The 25,659-nt window shown below is 48.0% G+C and overlaps 1 protein-coding gene across 1 annotated transcript in view; it reads right to left on the bottom strand.

Annotated features, from left to right (window-relative positions):
* Window positions 1-10,502: 10,502 nt before the first annotated feature.
* LOC119956875 (chondroitin sulfate proteoglycan 4-like) overlaps window positions 10,503-25,659 on the bottom strand; it is a 94,497-nt gene continuing 79,340 nt past the window's right edge. The window contains exons 7-10 of the mRNA XM_038784414.1: window positions 18,942-19,073; window positions 18,182-18,345; window positions 15,880-16,063; window positions 10,503-13,665 (exon numbers count right to left, since the gene is read on the bottom strand). Coding sequence (XP_038640342.1) covers window positions 11,753-13,665; window positions 15,880-16,063; window positions 18,182-18,345; window positions 18,942-19,073 — 2,393 coding nt within the window. The 3' untranslated portion in view covers window positions 10,503-11,752. The remainder of the gene's footprint in view (window positions 13,666-15,879; window positions 16,064-18,181; window positions 18,346-18,941; window positions 19,074-25,659) is intronic.

The following is a 25,659-nucleotide window of genomic DNA, read 5'->3' as shown; positions in this document are numbered from 1 at the left end:
ATGTTATGTTGAAAAGCAATAATGATCTTATTTAATTGGAATTTTGAAATCAGATATTTGGATGTGGTTTTCTTTGTGCATGTTGCTCAGTATGAGTGAATGAGTTGAGCGCTGTGTCCCTCAGATTGCCATCATTTTCTTGTACCAACATTTCTCCCCATCTGCCTTAAGATCTTGAACTGAGTTTTGGAATTATTCCAGCGACTTATGCAAGTTCTTATTCACCATGTGTGAGCTGAACATTGGCCTGTTACTCAAATACTGACCAGCCTGAAGCTATTTGCATCTAATATCCACATAAATATTATCCAAGGGGTGAGAGATTGCAGAGCTCTGAGATTCCGAAGGATCTGACAGTCCAAGAGCTTGACTCACAAAAGGATAGTTTGCAGGCACAGCAAGTAATTGGCAAAGCCAATAGAATGTTATTGTTTATTGCAAGGGGGATTGATTACAAGAGCAGGAGGTTATGCTTCAGTTGTATAGGTTGGTACCACATCTGGAGTATTGTGTACAGTGCTCGTCTCCTTATTTAAGGAAGGATGTAAATTCATTAGAAGTTGTTCGGAGAAGGTTTACTAGATGAATACCAGGAATCATAGAATCCCTGCAGTGCAGAACGAGGCCATTCGGCCCATCATGTCTGCAACGACTATCCGAAAGAGCACTCTGCCTAGGTCCACTACCCCGTCCTGTCACCGTAACCTAACCTGTACATTGCTGGACAGCAAGGTTGAATATAGCATGGCCAATCCACCTAATCTGAACATCTTTGGACTGTGGGAGGAAACAGGAGCAGGTCTTATTAGGAAAGGTTGGACAGGCCAGGCTTGTATCTAGCTCTCATTCCATCCTGCACACCAATGGAACAGAGTAATACTTCCTTTCCAGAACATATTTGACTCATGTTAGAACCCCTGTAGACTCTGGCTGTTTTGTTTGTTTCAGCTTCTCCTTTGTCCTCAGACAAGTCAGCACTGCTTTAAATACTATTAATCTTTTAAAACTACTGTACTGTGAGAGAACACTGCCTTATTTGTGAAAATGAAAAATAATAATTGCTTATTGTCACAAGTAGGCTTCAAATGAAGTTACTGTGAAAAACCCCTAGTCGCCACATTCCGGCGCCTGTTCGGGAAGGCTGGTACGGGAATTGAACCGTGCTGTTGGCCTGCCTTGGTCTGCTTTCAAAGCCAGCAATTTAGCCCTGTGCTAAACCAGCCCCTAAATACCTAGCAGAGAATGGTTTCGATCCATCGACCTCTGGGTTATGGGCACGCTTCCGCTGCGCCACTCTGCTCTCAGTGGGCACAGTGTTAGCCAGATCAGAACTCAACTCAAAAAACTTTCTCAAAATGTCTCAATTCCTTAGCTGCACCCAGAAATTACATCTCCCCAAGCTGAAAACAAATTAATTCCCCAGAAGGAAAACACATGAACTCCCCAGGGACTGCCCCTAGTCAAACAAAAGTGCATTATCCGAGACTTTTACAATGATCAATTACATCTCTGGCTCCTAAAAGCTTTCTGATCTTGCAAAATATTGAGGAGTGTGGGATATATCAGTGTCACAGTGAGGGTGTGTGGGGTATATCAGTGTCACAGTGAGGGGTGTGGGGTATATCAGAGTGGTACAGTGAGGGGTGTGGGGTATATCAGAGTGTTACAGTGAGGGGTGTGGGGTATATCAGTGTCACAGTGAGGGGTGTGGGATATATCAGTGTTACCGTGAGGGGGTGTGGGGTATATCAGAGTGTTACAGTGAGGGGTGTGGGATCTATCAGTGTCACAGTGAGGGGTGTGGGATATATCAGTGTTACAGTGAGAGGGCGTGGGGTATATCAGAGTGTTACAGTGAGGGGTGTGGGGTATATCAGTGCGTTACAGTGAGGGGTGTGGGGTATATCAGTGTTACAGTGAGGGTGTGGGGTATATCAGAGTGGTACAGTGAGGGGTGTGGGGTATATCAGAATGTTACAGTGAGGGGTGTGGGGTATATCAGTGTCACAGTGAGGGGTGTGGGGTATATCAGAGTGTTACTGTGAGAGGATGTGGGGTATATCAGAGTGTCACAGTGAGGGGTGTGGGGTATATCACAGTGTTATAGTGAGGGGTGTGGGGTATATCAGTGTTACAGTGAGGGGTATATCAGAGTGTTGCAGTGAGGGGTGTGGGGTATATCAGTGTGTTACAGTGAGGGGTGTGGGGTATATCAGAGTGTTACAGTGAGGTGTGGAGTATATCAGTGTGTTACAGTGAGGGGTGTGGGGTATATCAGTGTGTTACAGTGAGGGGTGTGGGGTATATCAGTGTTACAGTGAGGGGTGTGGGGTTTATCAGAGTGTTACAGTGAGGGGGTGTGGGGTATATCAGAGTATTACAGTGAGGGTGTGGGGTATATCTGTCACAGTGAGGGGTGTGGGGTATATCAGAGTGGTACAATGAGGGGTGTGGGGTATATCAGAGTGTTACTGTGAGAGGGTGTGGGGTATATCAGTGTTACAGTGAGGGGTATATCAGAGTGTTGCAGTGAGGGGTGTGGGGTATATCAGAGTGTTACAGTGAGGTGTGGAGTATATCAGTGTGTTACAGTGAGGGGTGTGGGGTATATCAGTGTGTTACAGTGAGGGGTGTGGGGTATATCAGTGTTACAGTGAGGGGTGTGGGGTATATCAGAGTGTTACTGTGAGAGGATGTGGGGTATATCAGAGTGTCACAGTGAGGGATGTGGGGTATATCAGTGTTACAGTGAGGGGTGTGGGATATATCGGGGTGTTACAGTGAGGGGTGTGGGGTTTATCAGAGTGTTACAGTGAGGGGGTGTGGGGTATATCAGAGTATTACAGTGAGGGTGTGGGGTATATCTGTCACAGTGAGGGGTGTGGGGTATATCAGAGTGGTACAATGAGGGGTGTGGGGTATATCAGAGTGTTACTGTGAGAGGGTGTGGGGTATATCAGAGTGTTACAGTGAGGGTGTGGGGTATATCAGAGTGTTACAGTGAGGGATGTAGGGTATATCAGAGTGTTACAGTGAGGGATGTGGGGTATATCAGTGTTACAGTAAGGGGTGTGGGTATATCAGAGGGTTACAGTGAGGGGTGTAGGATATATCAGTGTTACAGTGAGGGGTGTGGGATATATCAGTGTTACAGTGAGTGGTGTGGGGTATATCAGTGTCACAGTGAGGGGTGTGGGGTATATCACTGTTACAGTGAGGGGTGTGGGGTATATCAGAGTGTTAGTGAGGGGTGTGGGATATATCAGAGTGTTACAGTGAAGGTTGTGGGGTATATCAGAGTGTTACAGTGAGGGGTGTGGGGTATATCAGTGTTACGGTGAGGGGTGTGGGGTATATCAGTGTTACAGTGAGGGGTGTGGGGTATATCAGAGTGTTACAGTGAGGGGTGTGGGGTATATCAGAGTGTTACAGTGAGGGGTGTGGGGTATATCAGAGTGTTACAGTGAGGGGTGTGGGGTATTTCAGTGTTACAGTGAGGGGTGTGGGGATATCAGAGTGTTACAGTGAGGGGTGTGGGGTATTTCAGTGTTACAGTGAGGGTGTGGGGTATATCAGAGTGTTACAGTGAGGGGTGTGGGGTATATCAGAGTGTTACAGTGAGGGGTGTGGGGTATATCAGTGTTACAGTGAGGGGTGTGGGGTATATCAGAGTGTTGCAGAGAGGGTGTGGGGTATATCAGAGTGTTACAGTGAGGGGTGTGGGGTATATCAGAGTGTTACAGTGAGGGTTGTGGGGTATATCAGAGTGTTACAGTGAGGGGTGTGGGGTATATCAGAGTGTTACAGTGAGGGGTGTGGGGTATATCAGAGTGTTACAGTGAGGGATGTGGGAGATATCAGAGTGTTACAGTGAGGGGTGGGGTATATCAGAGTGTTACAGTGAGGGGTGTGGGGTATATCAGTGTTACAGTGAGGGTGTGGGGTATATCAGTGTTACTGTGAGAGGATGTGGGGTATATCAGTGTTACAGTGAGGGGTGTGGGGTATATCAGTGTTACAGTGAGGGGTGTGGGGTATATCAGTGTTACAGTGAGGGGTGTGGGGTATATCAGTGTTACAGTGAGAGGTGTGGGGTATATCAGTGTTACAGTGAGGGATGTGGGGTATATCAGAGTGTTACAGTGAGAGGTGTGGGATATATCAGTGTTACTGTGAGGGGTGTGGGGTATATCAGAGTGTTACAGTGAGGGGTGTGGGGTATATCAGTGTTACAGTGAGGGGTGTGGGATATATCAGTGTTACTGTGAGGGGTGTGGGGTATATCAGTGTTACAGTGAGGGGTGTGGGGTATATCAGAGTGTTACAGTGAGGGGTGTGGGATATATCAGTGTTACTGTGAGGGGTGTGGGGTATATCAGTGTTACAGTGAGGGGTGTGGGGTATATCAGTGTTGCAGTGAGTGGTGTGGGGTATATCAGTGTTACAGTGAGGGGTATATCAGTGTTACAGTGAGGGGTGTGGGATATATCAGTGTTACAGTGAGTGGTGTGGGGTATATCAGTGTTACAGTGAGGGGTATATCAGTGTTACAGTGAGGGGTGTGGGATATATCAGTGTTACTGTGAGGGGTGTGGGGTATATCAGTGTTGCAGTGAGTGGTGTGGGGTATATCAGTGTTACAGTGAGGGGTGTGGGGTATATCAGTGTTACAGTGAGGGGTGTGGGGTATATCAGAGTGTTACAGTGAGGGGTGTGGGGTATATCAGAGTGTTACAGTGAGGGTATAAGCATGTTAATCTGTGTATTGAATGAGGTCCTAGAGGCCATGTGATAAGCAGCTGTAATGACTGCTGTACATGTGGCAGTTTGGTTAAGGCTTTGTTAGGCAGAGTGTACACAACAGGGTGTGTCACAGGCGGGCAGCTCCCTTATCTGTTGAATTGGTTCCCGGGGACCATCCTGAAATGTAATAATTTCCACAAGAGTGTCGCCTTGTTCCAGCTTCTCTGCGTCTTACACAGTTTACTTTGTATATAAATATGATTATTACTACTGAATAATATAATGAAGGCATTCCCCAACCAAGCGAGTATTCTTTTTTTTTACAATGAAGGAATATTGTCATGGTTCCTTATCCACACTGTACTGCCTTTGGCAAGTTCTCAGTTCCTGGTTGGGTGTATACCAGGGCTGGTGATTGGCTGTGAGTGATTTCATAATGCCTGCTTCCAGTGTAGTGTTGTTTATTGTAGACCCCTCCAGCACTCCTGACATTGTGCAAGATGATAAACAAATCATTCTATTAATTAGAATGCTTTAGCGGTGTCCAGCTTCCTCCTTGGCAATGGGTCTCAGCACTCCCATCTGGTGGTCAGACAGAGTATGGGCGATGGACTCCTCCCTCATTCAACTGTCAGTGCTGCCCATTGCTGTCCAATAAAGTTAGACAGTCCAACACCCTTATTTACTACGTGTCTTTAATGCACTCAGAGGCAACACCAGCATTTATTGCCCCTCCCTAATTTCCCTTCAGAAGGTGGTGGTGAGCTGCCTTCTTGAACCGCTACAGTCCCTGTGCTGTAGGTACACCCACAGTGCTGTTAGGAAGGGAATCCCAGGATTTTGACGCAGCGACAGTGAAGGAACAGAGCCATATTTCCAAGTCAGGATGGTGAGTGACTTGGAGAGAAACCTTCAGGCGATGTTGCTGCCATGTGCCCGCTGCCCTTGTCCAAGGTGGTGGATTTAGGAGATGTTTGACTAAACCTGAGCTTCCTTCCCATATATTTGATCTCTATTGAGAGTTAGCACAGTCCAGCCTTGAACTTGTCACTCCACAAGTTACGATAGCTGCTGGGGGTTTACTAAAATCTAAATTTGATGCCATTTTTAAAATTCATTAATTTATTATTGCCATCCCTAATTGCCCCGGGAAAGTGGCAGCGGCCACAACAGAGTGGGCCATTCCAGAGGGACATTGAGTCAATGAGATTGCTGTGGGGGAGTCACATGTAGGCCAGACTGGGTAAGGACGGCAGATTTCCTTCCCTCAAGGACATTAGTGAACCAGATGGGTTTTTACAGTGTCATGGTCACCAGTCCTGAGACCAGCTTTATATTCCCAAGTTATTTAATTGGATTTTAATTCCCCATGGTGAGATCTGAACTCATATCACCTGATCAATAGTCCCAATTCTCTGGATTCCTAGTCCAGTAACATTGCCACTATAGTACTGTACCTCTTTTATTTAAAGTATTTTTGTTAAGGTTTTGCAGAATTTTTCATAATAAAACAGTAGTAACCATAATAACAAAACAAACTAGAGTGAACATTAACATAGTGCAAAAAGAGAATATACAATAACAATTAAATAGACATTACCCCACGCGACCCAGTCTTCCCACACCATCCCAATGATAAAATCCGTCTACAGGCTACTAGGGAGGCAAAGGCCAAGATGTTGGCCCTTTTCGCTCCCTGAACTCCCAGGTCCTCTGACACTCCAAAGATCGCTATCTCTGGACTCGGCACCACCCGTGTGTTAAGCACCTTGGACATTGCCCTCGTGAACCCTTGCCAGAACACTCTAAGCTCCGGGCATGCCCAAAACATGTGGACATGGTTTGCAGGGCTGCCCTTGCACCTCATACAACTGTCGTACTGTACCTCTTAATTGCTGCATTTTAAAATGTGACAGCCCTTGTAAATTCCACAACGGAATGATGGCCTCACAAGTCCAAATTTCTGTAACTCTCACAGACTGCCATACACTGGGTGAGCAGTGTGGAATGGCTAATGGTTTAGTTAATAAATGAGTAGTGTACTGCCTCACGTCACCATGTTGGAAGAGGCTATGCAAGCTGAGACAGTGAGGGTAAAAGCACAATTACTGCGGATGCTGGAATCTGAAACAAAAACAGAAAATACTGGAGAATCTCAGCAGGTCTGACAGCCTCTGTGGAGGGAGAAGGGAGCTCATGTTTGGAGTCTGGATGACTCTTTGTCAAAGGGAATGCCATTGCCTATCATTGTAATGGAGTGTTATAGTTGACAACACACGAAAGAAGTGCTACTGCAGAGAAGAAGACAGGCAGGGGGTTTGGGTCTTACAAACCTGATGTATTATTACTGGGTGGCGAATGTGGAGAAGGTACAGAACTGGGTCAGAGGGGTTGACTCCCAATGGTCAGAATGGAGGAGAGTTTGGGTAGGGGGTCGGGATTGAAGGCGCGAGCGACCGCCGCTCCCGATGGCCCCGGGGAAATACTCAGGGAAATACTCAGGGATCTCGTTGAGAATTTGGAGGCAGTTTCGACAGCACTTCGGGTTGGGGGCAGGGTCAAGGGAAATGCCGATTCGGAGGAACCATAGATTTGAACCAGGGAAGTGGGATGGAAATTTTCGGAGATGGGAGGAGAAAGGAATTAGGACACTAAAAGATTTGTTTCTTGGGGGTCATTTTGCAGGATTGAAGGAGCTGGGAGTGAGGTATGGGCTGGAGCAGGGAGAAATGTTTAGATACATGCAGGTTTGAGACTTTGCCAGAAAGGAGATACAGAGCTTCCCAGTAGAGCTAGCTTCCAATTGCTGGAGGAGGTGCTGACGACAGGGGGACCGGAGAAGGGGTAGTATTGGTGGTTTAAGGGGCTATTTTGGAGGAGGAGAAGGCGCTGCTAGAAGGGATCAAGGCAAAGTGGGAGGCAGAGTTGGGAGAGGATATGGAGGAGGGGTTCTGGTGCGAGGTGCTCCAGAGAGTGAACGCCTCCACCTCGTGTGCGAGGTTGGGGCTGATACAGCTGAAGGTGGTGTATAGAGCGCACCTTACAAGGGCGAGGATGAGCCGGCTCTTTGATCATCACTAATGTTGTCACAATTTCCTCAGCTATCTCTTTTAGGACCCTGGGGTGTAGTCCATCCGGTCCAGGTGACTTATCCACCTTCAGACCTTTCAGTTTCCCCAAAACCTCTCCTTACTAATGGTCACTGCACTCACCTCTGCCCCCCGGTTCTCCTGGAGTTCCGGCATTCCACTGGTGTCTTCCACCATGAAGACTGATGCAAAGTAACTATTCAGTTTGTCTGCCATTTCTTTGTTTCCTATTATTACTTCCCCAGCCATATTTTCCAGTGGTCCAATGTCTATTTTTGCCTCTCTTACCTTTTATATATTGAAAAAATCTCTCCCTATCTTCCTTTATATTACTAGCTAGCTTGCACTCGTACTTCATCGTCTCCCCCCTTATTGCTTTTTTAGTTGTCCTCTGCTCACTTTTAAAGGCTTCCCAATCCTCTGGTTTCCCACTAATCCTCGCCACTTTGTATGCTTTTTCCTTAGCCTTTGAAGTCCCCCATGATTATTGTAATATCGCCTTTTTTTACATGCCTTTTCTAGCTCCTGATTTATTTTCTGCCCCACAGCCTGACTACTGCTAGGGGTCTGTACATAACTCTCATCAGGGTCTTTTTACCTTTGCGATTCCTCAACTCTACCCACAGAGATTCTATGGCTTCTGATCCTATATCGCTCCTTGCTATCGATTTAACTTCATTCCTTACTAACAATGCAACCCCGCCCCCTTTGCACATCTGCCTGTCCTTTCAATAGGACACATATCCTTGGATATTTAGATCCCGGCCCTGATCCCCTTGAAGCCACGTCTCTGTGATGCCCACAACATCGTACCAGCCAATTTCAATGTGCGCAACAAGCTCATTTACTTTGTTCCGTATACTGCACGCATTTAGGTACAACACCCTCAATCCTGCATTGACCACCTCCCTTTTCACACTCTCCTCAGTCACTGTACCCTGTACTGTGGCCCTTTTTGATTTTTGACTATGGCTTCTCTGCTTTACACTTTCCCCCTTACTGCTTTTTGTTTCTAGCACCGTTTTACTTCCCTCCGATTTCCTACATTGGATCCCAAAGAAGAACAAAGAAAAGTACAGCACAGGAACAGGCCCTTCGTCCCTCCATCATTGAGAATGGGGATATTTGTGGAGCCTCCTCCTCCAGTAAGTTGTTTAATTGTCCACCACCATTCACGGCTGGATGTGGCAGGACAGCAGAGCTTAGGTGTGGAATTTCTTACTTCTATTACTTGTTGTTTATGCTTTTGACACACAAGTGGTCCTAGCTTCACCAGGTTGATACCTCATTTTGGGTATGCCTGATGTTGCTCCTGGCATGCTCTCCTGCACACTCTTCATTGAACCTGGGCTGATCGCCTGGCTTGGTGGTTATGGTAGAGTAGGGGATATGCCGGGTCATGTGGTTACAGATTGTGGGTGAATACAATTCTGCTGCTGTTGATGGCCCACTGGATGCCCAGTCTTGAGCTGCTGGATCCGTTCAAAGTCTATCCATTTTGCAGGGTGGCAGTGCCACACAACACAAAGGAGGGTATCCTCAATGGATTGTGTGGTGGTCACTCCTACTAATACTGTCATAGAAAGATGCATCAGTGGCCAGCAGCCTGGTGTTTTACCCTTTTTTGTTTAAAATAAATTTAGAGTACCCAATTTTATTTCTAATTAATGGGCAACTTAGTGTGGCCAATCCACCTACCCGGCACATCTTTGGGTTGTGGGGGTGAAACCCACACAGACACGGGGAGAATATGCAAACTCCACACGGACAGTGACCCAGAGCCGGGATCGCACCCGGGTCCTCGGCGCCGTGAAACAGAAGTGCTAACCACTCCGCCACCGCGCCCCCCTGGTCCTTGGCGCCGTGAGACAGCAGTGCTAACCACTCCGCCACCGTGCCCCCCGGGTGCTCGGTGCCGTGAGGCAGCGGTGGTAACCACTCCGCCACCGTGTCTCCCGGGTGCTCGGCGCCATGAGGCAGCAGTGCTGACCACTGCGTCACTGCCGCCCGGCATCATAGCTTCACCTGTGATTCTTTCCCCCACAACAGACCTTTCACCAGATTGGGAATTGGGAGCAGACACCTTTCTGAACCAGGAGGCTAATTAATGCAGTAGCAAAGGTCAGGAAACTCAGCTCAAACCTGCTAAAAGAACAAAAATTCCACAAAAACATTTATTTTTATTGTATCCAGCATGAGAAATTTACATTGTGTTTGCCAATTTCATACAACCTGCGTCTGGGCATTTCCGACTTGTGTGAATTTACACTGAAATTCCCTGTTGGTCCCAAACTGATCTGGGAAGAGCTCACCAGCTTCCAGGATTCTTGGCACATTTAATTCATCAGAACAAAAAGATTAAATTTTCACCTAGTGGGAATTCTGATTGGTGGGGCCCACTATACCTGCTGTTACCTTGTGCAAGAACAGCATTCCTTTCTTCTGGGTTATGGTCATTTTAATTGGCTGTTTATCAGACCCTCCCAACAAAGAATTAGGATTATTGGCAGCACCCTTTTTAACAAAGTAAGAAGTCTTACAACACCAGGTTAAAGTCCAACATGTTTGTTTCAATCACTAGCTTTCAGAGCGCTGCTCCTTCCTCGGGTGAAAGGATTCACCCGAGGAAGGAGCAGTGCTCCAAAAGCTAATGTTTGAAACAAACCTGTTGGACTTTAACCTGGTGTTGTCAGACTTCTTACTGTGCTCACCCCAGTCCAACGCCAGCATCTCCACATCATGGCTTTTTAACCAAGATTCATTTGAACATGTCCAGAATGTGAATTTTGTGTGCGCCGTGTGGCTTCCCATTGAAGAACCTTTGCCTTCAGCATCTTTACTTATGGTTGGGTGCACAGTCTGGGCCAGATGGAGTGATTCAGGCAGATTCAAGGACTTTGGGAACTTGAGGACGGGAGGATTGGGGATAGGGACAATAAGGTTAAGGGTGGGCTTTTTGAGGAAAAGGCCACATTGAAAAGGAAGGGGACAGCGTGGAGGGAAAAGGGAACATACCAGCTGGCATGGGTGTCAGGAAAGGTGGCAATCGGTTTAGTATGAGTGGCAGTCTAACTGTGGCAGGCAATGAAACCTGAAGAAGACATGGTGGGAGAATTGGTGTGTTGTTTTTTCAGGGGCTCTTTTATCGCTGCCCTTTACTAGAATCAGAACAGGACTATTGTACAAAGAATTAAATAATCAACTTGATCAAAAATCTACAGCAAATATGCCAACTCCTGTTTAACACTGAAATAATAACCAATATGAGCGTCACTGGGAATCTCTTCAGGGTTATTTGCACGGAAGTTCTGTCGGGACAGTTTGGCTGTGCGAAGTTGTCTTTGTTTCTTAATACAGTGTAGAAAACATTCAGAACCAGAGCAATGTCCTATTAAATTACCTTTGGTCCTGTCAAAGCTGCAATGATCATATTGGAAACACAATCCAACTCCACGTCCTCACCAGGATCTGTCCAAATTCTCCTGACTGTCTCTCTTCCTACCAACAAGAGTCAGTAATGCCAGTGCTACATCATGGCAGCGCCTATAAAGGCTGATGAAGCTGGAATAAATAGAACCTCAGTGTGTTTCTTTTTAAACCAGTTTTCGAAATGTATTTTTGAATTGCGGAATGGGTTATCTCTGGGAGCCAATCTGGAACTGGTTTGCAAACTGACCCTCACAGGCCACCAGCCTCCAAGTGGACAGTTCGTCAGGATTCCCTCCCAAGGGGAGGACATTTCTCAAAATGAGAATCGAGAGTGTCCTGTATTATGATGTAAAAGCAGAGACCCAGTGGGAATGTTATTTCTCCAGTGCATGAGGTGCTGATATTGGCAGGACAGCATCTGTTCAGTAGCTGGCTTGAAGCACGATCCTGCACTGGGCTGGTGAGGGGAGGTGGGTGAGCGGGTGCAGAGATCACACCCAGTACTGATTGGTTTTCAGAGTAGGATTACTTGTCCTGCAAAACTGATTAACATCAGGGTTAACATGCCCACTGTTGGGTTGTGCTTCTGTGCCATTTAGGGGCCTGACATTCACTAGAGGAACAGACTGATCTGTCTTCCTAAAGGTCTCCTTCTCCACCGTGCCATTCCTGGGTTTCGATGGTGGCATCTGAACATTGTGCTTCCCTGTTTTGTTGCGTTTTGTCAGATAGATGGCGATTATGGCAGCAATCAGCAGCAACAACACAATAAGGATGACAGCAATGATAATAGCTGTCAGATTATTCCCAGCTGGGGTCAGGACTCTGTCGTTGCTGGCTGTCGCTGCAGATCCTGTTACCACGCTGTCTGATGTTGCTATATTCCCTCTTCTGGCAATTTCATTGGGATCCCAAGTTACACTCGATGAATAATCGTCCATTGTATCTTCTCCCCGGACTGTGGGGCTGCTGCTGGAAGTTGCTAACGTAGTCCCATTCAGGGAGGAGACTTTAAGCAGTGTAGCATTGTAACGATGAGTAGGTAGATACGGAACAGTCCTAAATTCAAAGGCACCGATTCCAGGCGGCACTCCATCAGCTCTCAGGAGGAATTGAAAACCATCAATGTTGGGGTAAGGGTTAACCTCATCGTGGTCAAAAACTTCCAGCGCCACACTTCCATCTTCTAGATCAGCCTGGGTAAAGTTATTTCTGAGCTGACTTTCACTCTGTTTGTGCAGTTTGATTAGTTTTCCAGCTCTGGGCTGTTGAATGATGTGGAAGGAAGGAATGCTCCGGGTTTTCTTGGCCAGCTCACTAGCATCCAGAACGTGTGTGTCAATCAGAATGGTGGTGCTTCTGGGCCAGTGCAGATCCTTGGCTGCTCTTACCAGGGGCCGCACTGTAACATTCACGGTTCCTGATAGGTTACCCTCACGGGTCACTGCACAGAAATGGAAACTGTCTCGATAAAAAGAGAAATCTTTCATGTGGTATTTTAGTTCTCCATTATCAATGTGTTTCTGCAGGAATTCTGTCACAACAGACTGGTTTCTAATTATTTCTCCATAGACTGGCTGTTGAGTTATTTTATAGAGTATAACATTATTTTCTTTAGTGCCTATTAGGAGTTCCTCTCTGGTTAGTGGCACCGATGCATTACCCTGCACTAATACAATTTCTTTGTTGTGGATCATATTAACAGTCACTGGAGTAACTTCAATAGTGACAAACCCCTCCAGCGCTGAATGTTTCCCATCGGAGACACTGAACTGCAACATGCTAGAAGCTGCCGGCCCAGTTGCTTTGAATAGCACTCTGCCAGTATTGATATCCGCCTGTGTGAACTGCTTTATGGCTGTGCTGTCATTAACCCGATTGACAAAGAAACCATTGTCTGGCCCTCTGACCACACTGTACAGCATTTCCTCTGGTGAATTATCAAAGTCAACTGTGTTCATGTGATCTTGAGTCAGCTGAGTGCTGGAGCCTTGCAGGACCTGCAAGGTGAGTGCTGGGGTCACAATTCGTGGAGGATGATCCTTCACCGGCACTAGAGTTACATTGAAGAGCTCGGAAATAACAATAATAGATCCGTCATCGGCAGGATGTGAAAATGTTTTCCGCCTTGGACTCGACCAGACCCGAAATACGAAGCTATCTGCTGATGACCCGGGTCTGTTGTGTGTGTACCTTAGAGCAGAATCAAACAAGTCAGACTGTGTAAAGTGGTGTACGTTGCCCACATTGGCGATTGAGAGAAAACCGTGACGAGGTTGGCTGGTCACCTCAAATATCACATCATAGGTGGACTGCTGAGGTTTCGGTACACTGGCCAGAAGATTGGAAGCATCCAGCATTGTCTGGTCAATTGCTGCACTTTGACCTTCGGGTAATACAAGACCTGGAGAAAAAAGAAAGTTATAACTAATTTCATAAAATTTGCAGCATGGAAATTAGATCCGACCTGTCTGTGTTGGCATTTTTATAATAATAATCTTTATTACTGTCACAAGTAGGCTTACATTAACACTGCAATGAAGTTACTGTGAAAGGCCCCTAGTCGCCACATTCCGACGCCCGTTCAGGTACACAGAGGGAGAATTCAGAATGTCCAATTCACCTAACAGCACGTCGTTTGGGACTTGTGGGAGGAAACCGGAGCACCCGGAGGAAACCCACGCAGACACGGGGAGAACGTGCAGACTCCGCACAGACAGTGACCCAAGCCGGGAATCGAACCTGCTCCTCTCCATATTTCTTTATTTCTAATGTTGATTTGGTTTCTGAATCGATCGCCAAGACAATCCTCAGCCTCACAGTCCCTCTGTGTAAAAGACATTTCTCCTCTTCCATGTCCTAAATCTCTTAGATTTAATCATATATTGCTGACTCCTCAGTCTAAACTCTTCAATAACTAGACCAGCTGCAATTTTCCTGATCATCAGCTTGGGGTTAATCATGAAAGGAAGCTAGAAAAAGTCACAAATATTGGTTCTCGTTCAATCCCCGGACTGCAGGAGAGTAATCATTGCTCCTTCCAGCACTAACACGCACTGACTGCTGTGGAAAAGTCAACAAATCTCTCAGAGTCTGCCTTGTGACGGGGTTTTTAAAAATCTACTTAATTCAATTACAAAGTAAGAATTTTCCCTTTCTAAACTATGCCATATTTACAAGAACCCCCTCATTATTTATATTTTGCGATTTGCTCTACTAAATTAATGTGAGGTCTAATTTCCTGCAAACTGTAACCCCCAACCTTTGCATTACTGAATTCCTCCAACTGGAATCACTTATAATTATGGAGCGAAACACAGAGAAATGTGAAGGAGGAAATGCAACCTCAGATACTTGTTCTGTTCCTCACCATGAAATGAAGCTTGTTCCTTTCTAGGGGGTTGGACAGAACTCAAAGGATTGGTCTCAACTCAAATAGTCACGTTCCTAATCTTTCTAATGCTTTATTCACTATGCAAACTTAAAAAAACATTTGGAGTACCCAATTCTTTTTTCCAATTAAGGGGCAATTTAGCGTGGCCAATCCACCTAACCTGCACATCTTTGGGTTGTGGGGGTGAGACCCACGCAGACGCAGGGAGAATGTGCAAACTCCACACGGACAGTGACCCGGGGCCGGGATCGAACGCGGGTCCTCGACGCCTTGAGGCAGCAGTGCTAACCACTGTGCCGCCCTATTCACTTTGCAAACGGATCCATTGGGACAAGTCTCAAGCTTTCTCCATCTCAGTTGCTCGGAATCTTTGTTACAACTGAAACATTAACATTTTTTTCATTTCAGGTTGAGGATTATAAAATTATAGAATCCCTACAGTGCAGAAGGAGGCCATTCGGCCCATTGAGTCTGCACCGGCCCTTGGAAAGAGCACCCTACTTAAGCCCACGCCTCCACCCATAAACACCACCCAATCTTTTGGACACTAAGGGGCAATTTAGCATGGCCAATCCACCTAACCTTCACATCTTTGGACTGTGGGAGGAAACCGGAGCACCCGGAGGAAACCCACGCACACACGGTGGCAAACGTGCAGACTCCACACAGACGGTCACCCAGGAATCGAATTTGGGACCCTGGCACTGTGAAGCAACAGTGCTAACCACTGTGCTACCATGCTGCCCTAGTGGCTACTCAGCCCATCAGGCAGATGTTAATGTGCTTAATTTATTACAAATATTTGCTACCCGAGGGGGGAACGGTAAATTACAAATATTAATTATCGACTCTGTGGCAGCGTCTGGGCTGTGGGGAGAGAGCAGGGGTGTGAACCTAATTAGTCAGCTTTCTTAAAAATCCAGTACAGATAGGACAGACCAAATGGCCTCCTCCTGAGCTGTAATCCGTTTGATGATTCATTGATCTGCATTGGAAAAGTGCTACTGTTTCAGCAAACTGAGAGGTAGGAAAGAGCTTGTGAATCCTCTTTGGATTAAGCACAGGGGTCAGGAATGAAGGTGAAAAGATTCATGACGTACTCTAAACTGTCAGACAATTCTATCCCAGAACAAAGCGGTCCAGCAAATATTGTACTTGCTTTGCCCTTGGGAAGCCGCAGTGCTTTGAAAAGAGTGCCTGAGCGATGCAATATCTGCACTTTACCTTTATTGTGCCAGAGCTGAGTGCCTAGTTCAGGACGATGGTTTTCGAAGGTGATGCACAACGTCAGGTTCTGTCTCCCCGTAACAACGGGGGGAGAGGAAGCTGTGAACTGGAACGAGTCCTGGGATTTCCAGAAAGGCTCCTTAGGTCTATTATGTTGGTAGAAAATATTCTCAGCTTCCAGCTGTTGGTGGAGAGGAGAGAAGGCGTTATGAATGCTCCTCAGCAACATTATCCCAAGTGTTACTAATCCCCACACTACTTATACACACAATCACAAACTATGTACATCTTGTCAATGTTGGTGTTTACATGCCAAGCCTCTTCCCAATCCTCATCTTAAACTAATTAACATGTCGCTTTCTCCCTCATATGTTTGCCAAACCGCCCCTTAAATGTTTTTACCTCAACCACTCCACGTGGCAGCCTCCCTCTGGCATTGGGATTGATCTTGGGAATGTTCAGCAAACTCCTGGGCCAATGGTACAGCATGGGCCCCAGAACCTGGTTACTATCACTAACTTAGGCCCCAGAGCCTGGTTACTATCATTAACCCAGGCCCCAGAGTCTCGTTACTATCACTAAGCCTTGTCCTGGAGCCTGGTTACTACCACTAACCCAGATCCTGGTTACTTATCACTAACCCAGGCCCCAGAGCCTGATTACTTATCACTAACCCAGAGCCTGGTTACTATCACTAACCCAGGCCCCAGAGCCTCGTTACTACTGTATCACTAAGCCTTGTCCTGGAGCCTGGTTACTATCACTAACCCAGATCCTGGTTACTTATCACTAACCCAGGCCCCAGAGCCTGATTACTTATCACTAACCCAGAGCCTGGTTACTATCACTAACCCAGGCCCCAGAGCCTGATTACTTATCACTAACCCAGAGCCTGGTTACTATCACTAACCCAGGCCCCAGAGCCTGATTACTTATCACTAACCCAGGCCCCAGAGCCTGGTTACTATCACTAAACCAGGTCCTGGAGCCTGGTTACTATAACTAACCCAGGCCCTGCATCTTGGTTACTATCACTAACCAGGTCTCAGACGTTATCACTGTCAGTTACAGGAAGCTCCCTACAAGCTGAAAATATAAATTATCCTTCACAAGGATTGTTCCTAGTTTGAAGAGGTTTACTAGTGATTGCACGAATCTCACAGACCCAGTCGGTCTCCAAGTGTAGGTTGTTTGGACCAAACAAGGTTGCATTGAACCTGGCCTCCAACTCAAATCTGTGTGTTATGTGGATTTGGGGTAAGCAGAGAAGCAAGCTTGGCTCTGTACTCCCCACTTAGTGCCACAGTTCATCCCAGAAACAGGAAGAGCTGAGATAAAGTCCGTGAGGATTGGTAGCATCAGACAGAGCATTAACAAACAGTGGCAGAAACTAAAGGGAGATTTCAGTAACACGACATGTGTATCTCATTTAATGTCTGTCATTTCCTTCCTATCTAACCATATCAATGGACTAGTCAGGGGCGGCACAGTGGTGCAGTGGTTAGCACCGCTGCCTCACAACGCTGAGGACCCGGGTTCGATCCTGGCTCTGGGTTACTGTCCGTGTGGAGTTTGCACATTCTCCCCGTGTTTGCGTGGGTCTTAACCCCACAACCCAAAGATGTGCAGGTTAGGTGAATTGGCCACGCTAAATTGCCCCTTAATTGAAAAAACTTTTTTTTTTTAAATCAATGGACTGTAGTTAGATATCGGAGCAATGACCTGATAGACTGGGCTATTGATAAGGTTTCTGTTGACTGAACTTCACAGATGAGCGGGGCCCACGTGCACACACGTGGCTCTATATTGAACTGTATTGTCACTGGAGATAAGGTGGGTGGAGGACATCAGACCCAAGTCTGTACCTTGTCCTCCAACAGAGATCCACAGGCATACATTCCAGAATCATGGTGCTTCATATAACGACTGACCTACACTTGGAGACCGACTGAGTCTGTGAGATTCGTGCAATCGCTAGTAAACCTCTTCAAACTAGGGACAATCCTTGTGAAGGATAATTTATATTTTCAGCTTGTAGGGAAATACCAACAGAGCTTTAATTAATAATAATCTTTATTGTCACAAGTAGGCTGACATTAACACTGCCATGAAGTTATTGTGAAAAGCCCCTAGTTGCCACACTCCGGTGCCTGTTCGGGTACACGGAGGGAGAATTCAGAATGTCTAATTCACCTAACAGCACGTCTTTCTTGGTCACAGACTCTGAATAACTGCTCATGTAAGTATCTGTTTGACCAGATTTTCCTATGAAGCAAAGGGAGTTGATTACTGAACTCACATCTCTCTGGGTGAAGTTGGAAACCTTCCTGGTTACATTGCGTCCTTGGACCTGAATTAGTTGTCCCATTGCTGGAGCAGTCACGACCGTGTACGTGATTGGCCGATTGCTATTGTCGCTGGTTCTCGCTTTCAGATGACGGCTCGTGATTGGCTGGCGTGTTCCTTGGAGGACATGAACAAAAATTTTATTTTATTTGTGTGATTTGGGCCGAGGTCCCAGGTTCAATCCCGGCTCTGGGTCACTGTCCGTGTGGAGTTTGCACATTCTCCTCGTGTTTGCGTGGGTTTTGCGCCCACAACCCAAAGATGTGCAGGCTAGGTGGAATGAACACGCTAAATTCCACCTTAATTGGAAAAAAATTAATTGGGTACTCTAAATTTTTATATATATATATATATATATATATAAATAAAAATTTGGGCTCCCCAAACCCTCATCAATAAATCTGTGAGTGATATCTCTTCCTCCATTCCCCCTCTTTCCACTTAGATCATACACCAGCTCCCTTCCACAAGCAGGATGTAAAACATCTTCCTCAGGGCTGATATTCTTGAAAAGACTATGTTGAAGGACACGGTAAAGTTTCCTGATGTCGGACTGGGTCAAACATTCCTGGTGCCAGCTCGTCACACACACAATAGGAAAATCCCAGCTTCCTTCCTGCTTGGTTCTGAACTGGCTGTCCTCAGCTCTGGTGACAGAGAGGGATCTCTGAATGATTTCAATCTCTGAGGCACCCCACAACCCGTGACCTTACCTGGATAAATAACGAGAGTCTCCTCCTTTTCAATCAGGATGTCCAAGCGTCTCGCGCTGACTCTAAACAGCTGAGCAGATCCACGGTTCACTCCATCAGACACCACAAAGCTGAACCCTCCAGATAACGGCCCTGCACACACCAGAGGAAAAGAAGATTATAGATTATAACACACTTAATATTTACACACAAGTCTGACTTCTATGAAAATATATCAACCTTTTGATGTGCAATAGAATCCATTCAGCGTTTTCTATTTTATTAATTACCATTCAGGGGAGATGGTGGCACAGTGGCATTCACACTGCACTAGCCTGGGATTTGAACCTGCGTTTCCTGGGCCTCTGGATTACTGGTGCCACCATCATTCAGAGCTCCCTCACTGTCACCATGGCTGAGCACAGTAAGAAGTCTGACAACACCAGGCTAAAGTCCAACAAGTTTGTTTCGGAGCACAGCTCCTTCCTCAGGTGAATGAAGAGGTGTGTTCACACATCTTTAATCTGTGATTATCCCTCTCTCCAGTCACTCTGTCTGGACCTGTAAAGACTTAATTACCTGCAAAGACTCGCATTCAAAGTATCGTCTTGCATCTCTGACTTTGTTTATATATATGTTTCTGGAACCCACCTCTTCATTCAGCTGAGGAAGGAGCAGTGCTCCGAAAGCTAGTGATTCAAAACAAACCTGTTGGACTTGAACCTGGTGTTGTAAGACTTCTTACTGTGCCCACCCCAGTCCAACGTTGGCATCTCCACATCATGGCTACCATAGCTGAGGGTAGCTTTCAATTTAAATTCTACAGGTTGCTGTGCTGGGATTTAAAGCTGTGTTCCCTGGACATTAGCCTGCAGCTGGTTTTGAAAGCTACTCTCAGTAATGGCGAAACTATCACCGATTGACAAATAGACCCATCTGGTTCATTAATACCCTGGAGGGGGGGGGGGGGGGGGGGGGAATCTGCCGACCTTACCTGGTCTGGCCTCCATGTGACTTCTGATCCACATGTGCTAGATTCTTAACTGATCTCCGAAATGGCTTAGCCACTCAATTGTATCAAAGTGCGATAGAGAAAAAGTATTGTAGGTGTATCTACCCCTGCAGCAATAAAAGGAGGGCCAAGGGCAATTAGGGATGGGTAACAAACACTGACCTTTCCGCCACATCCCAGGAATAAATTTTAAAATATTTAATTGAGCAACCAGGGTGAAGTGTCAAACCCCATGTGGAGGGAGACTTCTGGTGGCGGCCATGGAGGAGTAGGTCGCGCGTTTGGCAGCTTCCGTCTGGAACGGACTCTCGGAGTTCCCATGGACTTTTTGGGGCAGATTGGTGAAGCGAACATTGCCAAAAGGATTCCCTCTCTGTTGTATGGCATGGCGGCCGGTATAGACCAGGGTCCATGGGCGCTGTGGGCACAGGAGCAACAGGAGTTCCTTTGGGGCAGCTTTGCTTATCTTAAAAAGGACATGCTGGCCCCGATGAAGGCATCAATAGACCAAATGATCGCAACTCAGGCTACACAAGGGAAAGTGATTAAGGAGATGGAGAAAAAGCTATCCGACCATGAGGACGAGTTGGTCGTATTGGCCCTTAAGCTGGAGGCGCAGGATGACCTCCACAAGAAGTGGCAGGAGAGGCTGGAGGACCTAGAAAACAGGTCCAGGAGACAGAACTTGAGAATTGTGGGCCTCCCTGGAGGTGTGGAGGGGACGGATGCGGGAGCATTTGTGTCCAAGATGCTGGTGACACTGATAGGGACGGGGGTATTCCCTCGACCCCTGGAGCTGGACGGGGCGCACAGAGCCCTCGCAGGGAAGCCCAAGGTGAATGAACCAGCGAGGGCCATGGTGGTGAGATTTCATCGCTTCTCAGGCAAGGAACTTGTCTTGCGGTGGGCAAAAAAAGAACGGAGCAGCAGGTGGGACAACAGCGTGATACGCATCTACCAGGACCTGGGTGCGGAGCTGGCCAAGAGGAGTGCTGGATTCATCCGGGTGAAGGCGACCCTCTTCAGCAAGGGCGTGAAATTTGGGAAGCTACACCCAGCAAGGCTATGGGTCACGTACAAGGAACGGCATCACTATTCTGAGACACCGGACGAGGCATGGTCATTCGTCAAACTAGAAAAGCTAGACTCTAATTAAAGGACGGCTAAGCTTTGGTGGAAAGCGGCGGTGGGGCTGGGTAACACGGTACTGTTACTAATATAAGATTGTATACAATGTTGGATGTGTGTCAGGGCTGTAGTGGTGGCTGGAGGGTGCAGTGTTTTCGGCAAAGTTGAGATACGGAGGGGGGAGGGGGCCCTGTACTTAGTGCAAATTTTCGGGAAGTTGGAGCCTTGGTTCAACAAGTGTCTCCTCACAGGGCAATGTTAGTGCCTTCTGTTTATTTTTTGTTTTGTATTACTATTTACTCACTGGGGCTGGAGAGGTAGTTTAATTGGTTTATTCATGTGGGGAGAAGACAATGAGGCGACAGTCTGATTGGCACCAGGAGCGGGAGCTGCCAGGGTCAGCATGGGTCAGCTGACTCTCGGGAGCGTAGTGGGGGGTGAGTAAGTGCCCAGCTGGTGCTTGGCAGGGGTTTTGGGTCATGGGGCTGTTGGGGGAGGGGGGGGATGCTGCTTTGCTGACAGAGGAGGTATCAATTTCGGGGTACCAATTGAGGGTCGGGGGCGACGGCTCACTGCGCGGCCCGTCCAGGCTGATCACGTGGAATGTGAGGGGTTTGAATGGGCCGGTCAAAAGAGACACATTTAAAGCTCGCAGATCACACGAGATTGAGAAAGGGATGGGGAGGCCAGGTGTTCCATTCAGGGCTGCATTTGAAGACCAGGGAGGTAGCAATTCTGATCCGTAAGGGTGTGGCATTCGAGGCTGGGAGAATTGTGGCAGATATGGGGGGGCAGGTATATAATGGTGAGTGGAATGTGGGAGGGGGTCCGGGTGGTGTTTGTGAACGTCTATGCTCCGAATTGGGATGATGAGGAATTTATGAGACGCATGCTAGGCAAAATCCCGGACTTAGAGTCATACAACCTGATCATGGGGGGAGACTTTAACATAGTCATTGACCCTGAGCTGCGCCGGTTGAAGTCCAGGACAGGGAAGCGGCCGCAGTGGCTAAGGAACTGAAGGGTTTTATGGAGCAGATGGGGGGGGGGGGGGGGGGGGGGGGGTGGATCCCTGGAGGTTCGCGCGGCCAAGAGCGAAGGAGTTCTCTTTTTTAGACTTCTTTGTCTTGAGCAGGGCGTTAATCCCAAAGGTGGCGGGGACAGAATACTCAGCAATCACAGACTCGGAGCATGCCCCGCACTGGGTGGACCTGCGGCTTAGTGAGGAGAGAGGGCAGCGCCCACTCTGGAGACTGGATGTGGGGCTGCTGGCGGACGAAGAGGTTTGCGGGCGGATTAGCAAGAACATCCAGGATTACCTGGAAACAAACGATATGGGTGAGGTAGCAGCGGCAACGGTCTGGGAGGCTCTGAAGGCAGTTGTCAGAGTGGAATTCATCTCAATTCGATCCCATAGGGAAAAGAGAGAAAGAGCGGAGAGAGAGAAACTGGTGGAGGAGATACTCCGAGTGGACAGGAGATACGCGGAGGCCCCCAAGGCGGGGCTACTGAGGGAGCGGCGGAGTCTGCAGGCAGAGTTTGAACTGCTGACCACAGGGAAAGCGGTAGCACAGCTGAGGAAGGCAAGGGTGGCAGTCTATGAGTACGGGGAGAAAGCGAGTAGAGTGCTGGCACACCAACTGTGAAAGAGGGAGGCGGCCAGGGAAATCGGGGGAGTAAAGAATAAGGAGGGTAACACGGTCGTGGATCCAGGGGGTGAACGGAGTCTTTAAGGAATTCTATAGTAAACTATACGAGTCGGAGCCCCCGACGGGAGCAGAAGAGATGAGGCAATTTTTGGACCAGTTGAGGTTTCCAAAGGTGGAAGAGGACCTAGTGGAGGGGCTGGGGGCCCAATGGAATTGGAGGAGATTGTCAAGGGTATAGAGGGCATGCAATCGGGTAAAGTCCCGGGGCCGGACGTTTACCAGGTAGAATTCTATAAGAAATTTTTGGAAATATTAAGCCCACTCCTGATGAGGACCTTCAATGAGGCTAGAGAGAAAGGAACCCTCCCCCCAACAATGTCACAGGCTTTGATCTCACTCATTCTTAAACGAGGGAAGGACCCGGAACATTGCGGGTCATACAGGCCGATTTCGCTTTTAAACGTGGATGCCAAATTGCTAGCTAAGGTTCTGGCCACAAGAATTGAGGATTGTGTCCCAGGGGTGATAGAGGAAGACCAGACTGGGTTTGTTAAAGGCAGACAACTCAATACCAATGACCGGAGACTTTTGAATATTATTATGATGCCCTCAGAGGGAGGGGAGGCGGAGGTGGTAACAGCGATGGACGCAGAGAAAGCCTTTGACCGAATGGAGTGGGCGTACCTGTGGGAAACGCTGGGGGGGTTCGGGTTTGGTGAGGGCTTTATTGGCTGGGTGAAATTGCTATACCAGGCGCCTGTAGCAAGTGTATGTACAAACCGGCTGAGGTCGGGGTACTTCGAGCTTCACCGGGGAACGAGGCAGGGGCGTCCCCTCTCCCCGTTACTATTTGCCCGAGCTATAGAACCACTGGCTATGGCGCTGAGAGCCTCGAGGAACTGGCCGGGGGGGGGGGGGGGGGGGGGGGGGGGGGGGGGAATGGGGTCTCGCTATACGCGGATGATTTGCTCCTGTACATTTCGGACCCTGTGGAGGGGATGGGGGGGGGGGGGGGGGGGGGGTTCTGCGGATCCTGAGGGATTTTGGTAGTTTTTCAGTGTACAAACTGAACATGGGAAAGAGCGAGTTGTTTGTGATCCAGGCCAAGGGGCAGGAGGAGAGACTGAAAGAGCTGCCGCTCAGGATGGTAGAGAAACATTTTCGTTACCTGGGTATACAGGTGGCCAGGAAATGGGATGCCCTGCACAGGCTCAACCTGACCCGGTTGGTGGAGCAAATGGAAGGGGACTTTAAAAGGTGGGACATGCTCCCACTGTCACTGGCGGGGAGGGTGCAGACGGTGAAAATGACTGTCCTCCCCAGATTTTTGTTTGTCTTTCAGTGCCTCCCCATCTTCATCCCCAAGGCCTTTTTGAAGCGGGTGAGTAGGATCATTACGGGGTTTGTGTGGGCGAATAAGATCGCTGTTGGAGCGCAGTCGGGGTATGGGGGGGGGGGGGGGGGGGGGGGGGGTTGGCGCTGCCGAACTTTCGCACTACTACTGGGCGCTTTATATAGCTATGATTAGGAAGTGGGCAATGGGGGGGTGGGGGGGCAGTGTGGGAGCAGCTGGAGGCGGCGTCTGGTACTAGTCTGGGAGCTTTGATAACGGCTCCTTTGCCGTTCTCGCCGACCCGTTACTCCACAGGCCCGGTGGTGGTGGCGACACTACAAGTAGAGCCTTCCTGAAAAAACAGGTAGTGGCCTTTCCGACGCTGCTGCCACTGTGGATACAGGGCAGGGTGGCCTCCGGCACCTGGGAGGGGAGGGTGTCGGATATCTACCAGGAACTACAGGAGGCAGAGGAAACCCCGGTGGAGGAGCTCAAGGGCAAGTGGGAGGAGGAGCTAGGTGAGGAGTTGGAAGCGGGTCTGTGGGCAGAGGTCCTGGGCAGGGTTGATTCCTCCTCATCATGTGCCAGGCTCATTAAATTCAATTTAAGGTGGTCCGCCTGGCACACATGACGGCAGCGAGAATGAGCAAGTTTTTTGGGGTAGAAGACAGGTGTATGAGGTGCAAGGGCAGCCCTGCAAACCATGTCCACATGTTTTGGGCATGCCCGGAGCTTAGAGAGTTCTGGCAAGGGTTCACGAGGGCAATGTCCAAGGTGCTTAACACACGGGTGGTGCCGAGTCCAGAGATAGCGATCTTTGGAGTGTCGGAAGGCCTGGGAGTTCAGGGGGCGAAAGAGGCCAACGTCTTGGCCTTTGCCTCCCTAGTAGCCCGGAGACTGATTTTATTAATGTGGAGGGACTCGAAGCCCCTGAGTGTAGAGACTTGGGTTAACGACATGGCTGGGTTTCTCAGCGTTGAGAAAATAAAGTTTGCCTTAAGAGGGTCTACGCTAGGGTTCTCTCGGACGTGGCAGCCATTTGTCGACTTTCTCGGGGAAAATTTAATTGTCAGTAGCAGCAATCTGTGGGGCGGGGGGAGGGGGGGAGTGCTGCATTGGGATGGTGTGGGAAGACTGGGCCGCGTGGGGTAATGTCTATTTAATTGTTATTGTATATTCTCTTTTTGCACTATGTTAATGTTCACTCTATTTTGTTCTGTTATTATGGTTACTACTGTTTTATTATGAAAAATTCTGCAAAACCTTAATAAAAATACTTTAAATAAAACCCATGTGGAGGATGACACCAAGAGGTACAGTCTCAGCTCAGCGGCTTATGTGTGGAGTGGAAATTGAGAAAGTGAAGGGGTTCCACAGTGTGAAGGTCTGGGACAGAATGAGTTACAGGTGATGGTCCAATAAGATTGGATTTCAACACAGTCTGTACAGAATTATATGGGGTGGATAGGAAGCAACTTTGCCCCTTAGCAGAGGGGTCACTAACCAGGGGGCATGGATTTAAGGGAAGGGGCAGAAGGTTTACAGGGGATGGGAGGGGACATCTTTTTACCCAGAGGGTGGTGGGAGTCTGGAACTCGCTGCCTGAAAGGGTGGGGG

Source organism: Scyliorhinus canicula, chromosome 24 (genome assembly GCF_902713615.1).
Source record: "Scyliorhinus canicula chromosome 24, sScyCan1.1, whole genome shotgun sequence".
Taxonomy (NCBI): Eukaryota; Metazoa; Chordata; class Chondrichthyes; order Carcharhiniformes; family Scyliorhinidae; genus Scyliorhinus; species Scyliorhinus canicula.
The sequence above is the reverse complement of the archived record's forward strand: the minus strand, read 5'-3'. Positions and strand labels throughout refer to the sequence as shown.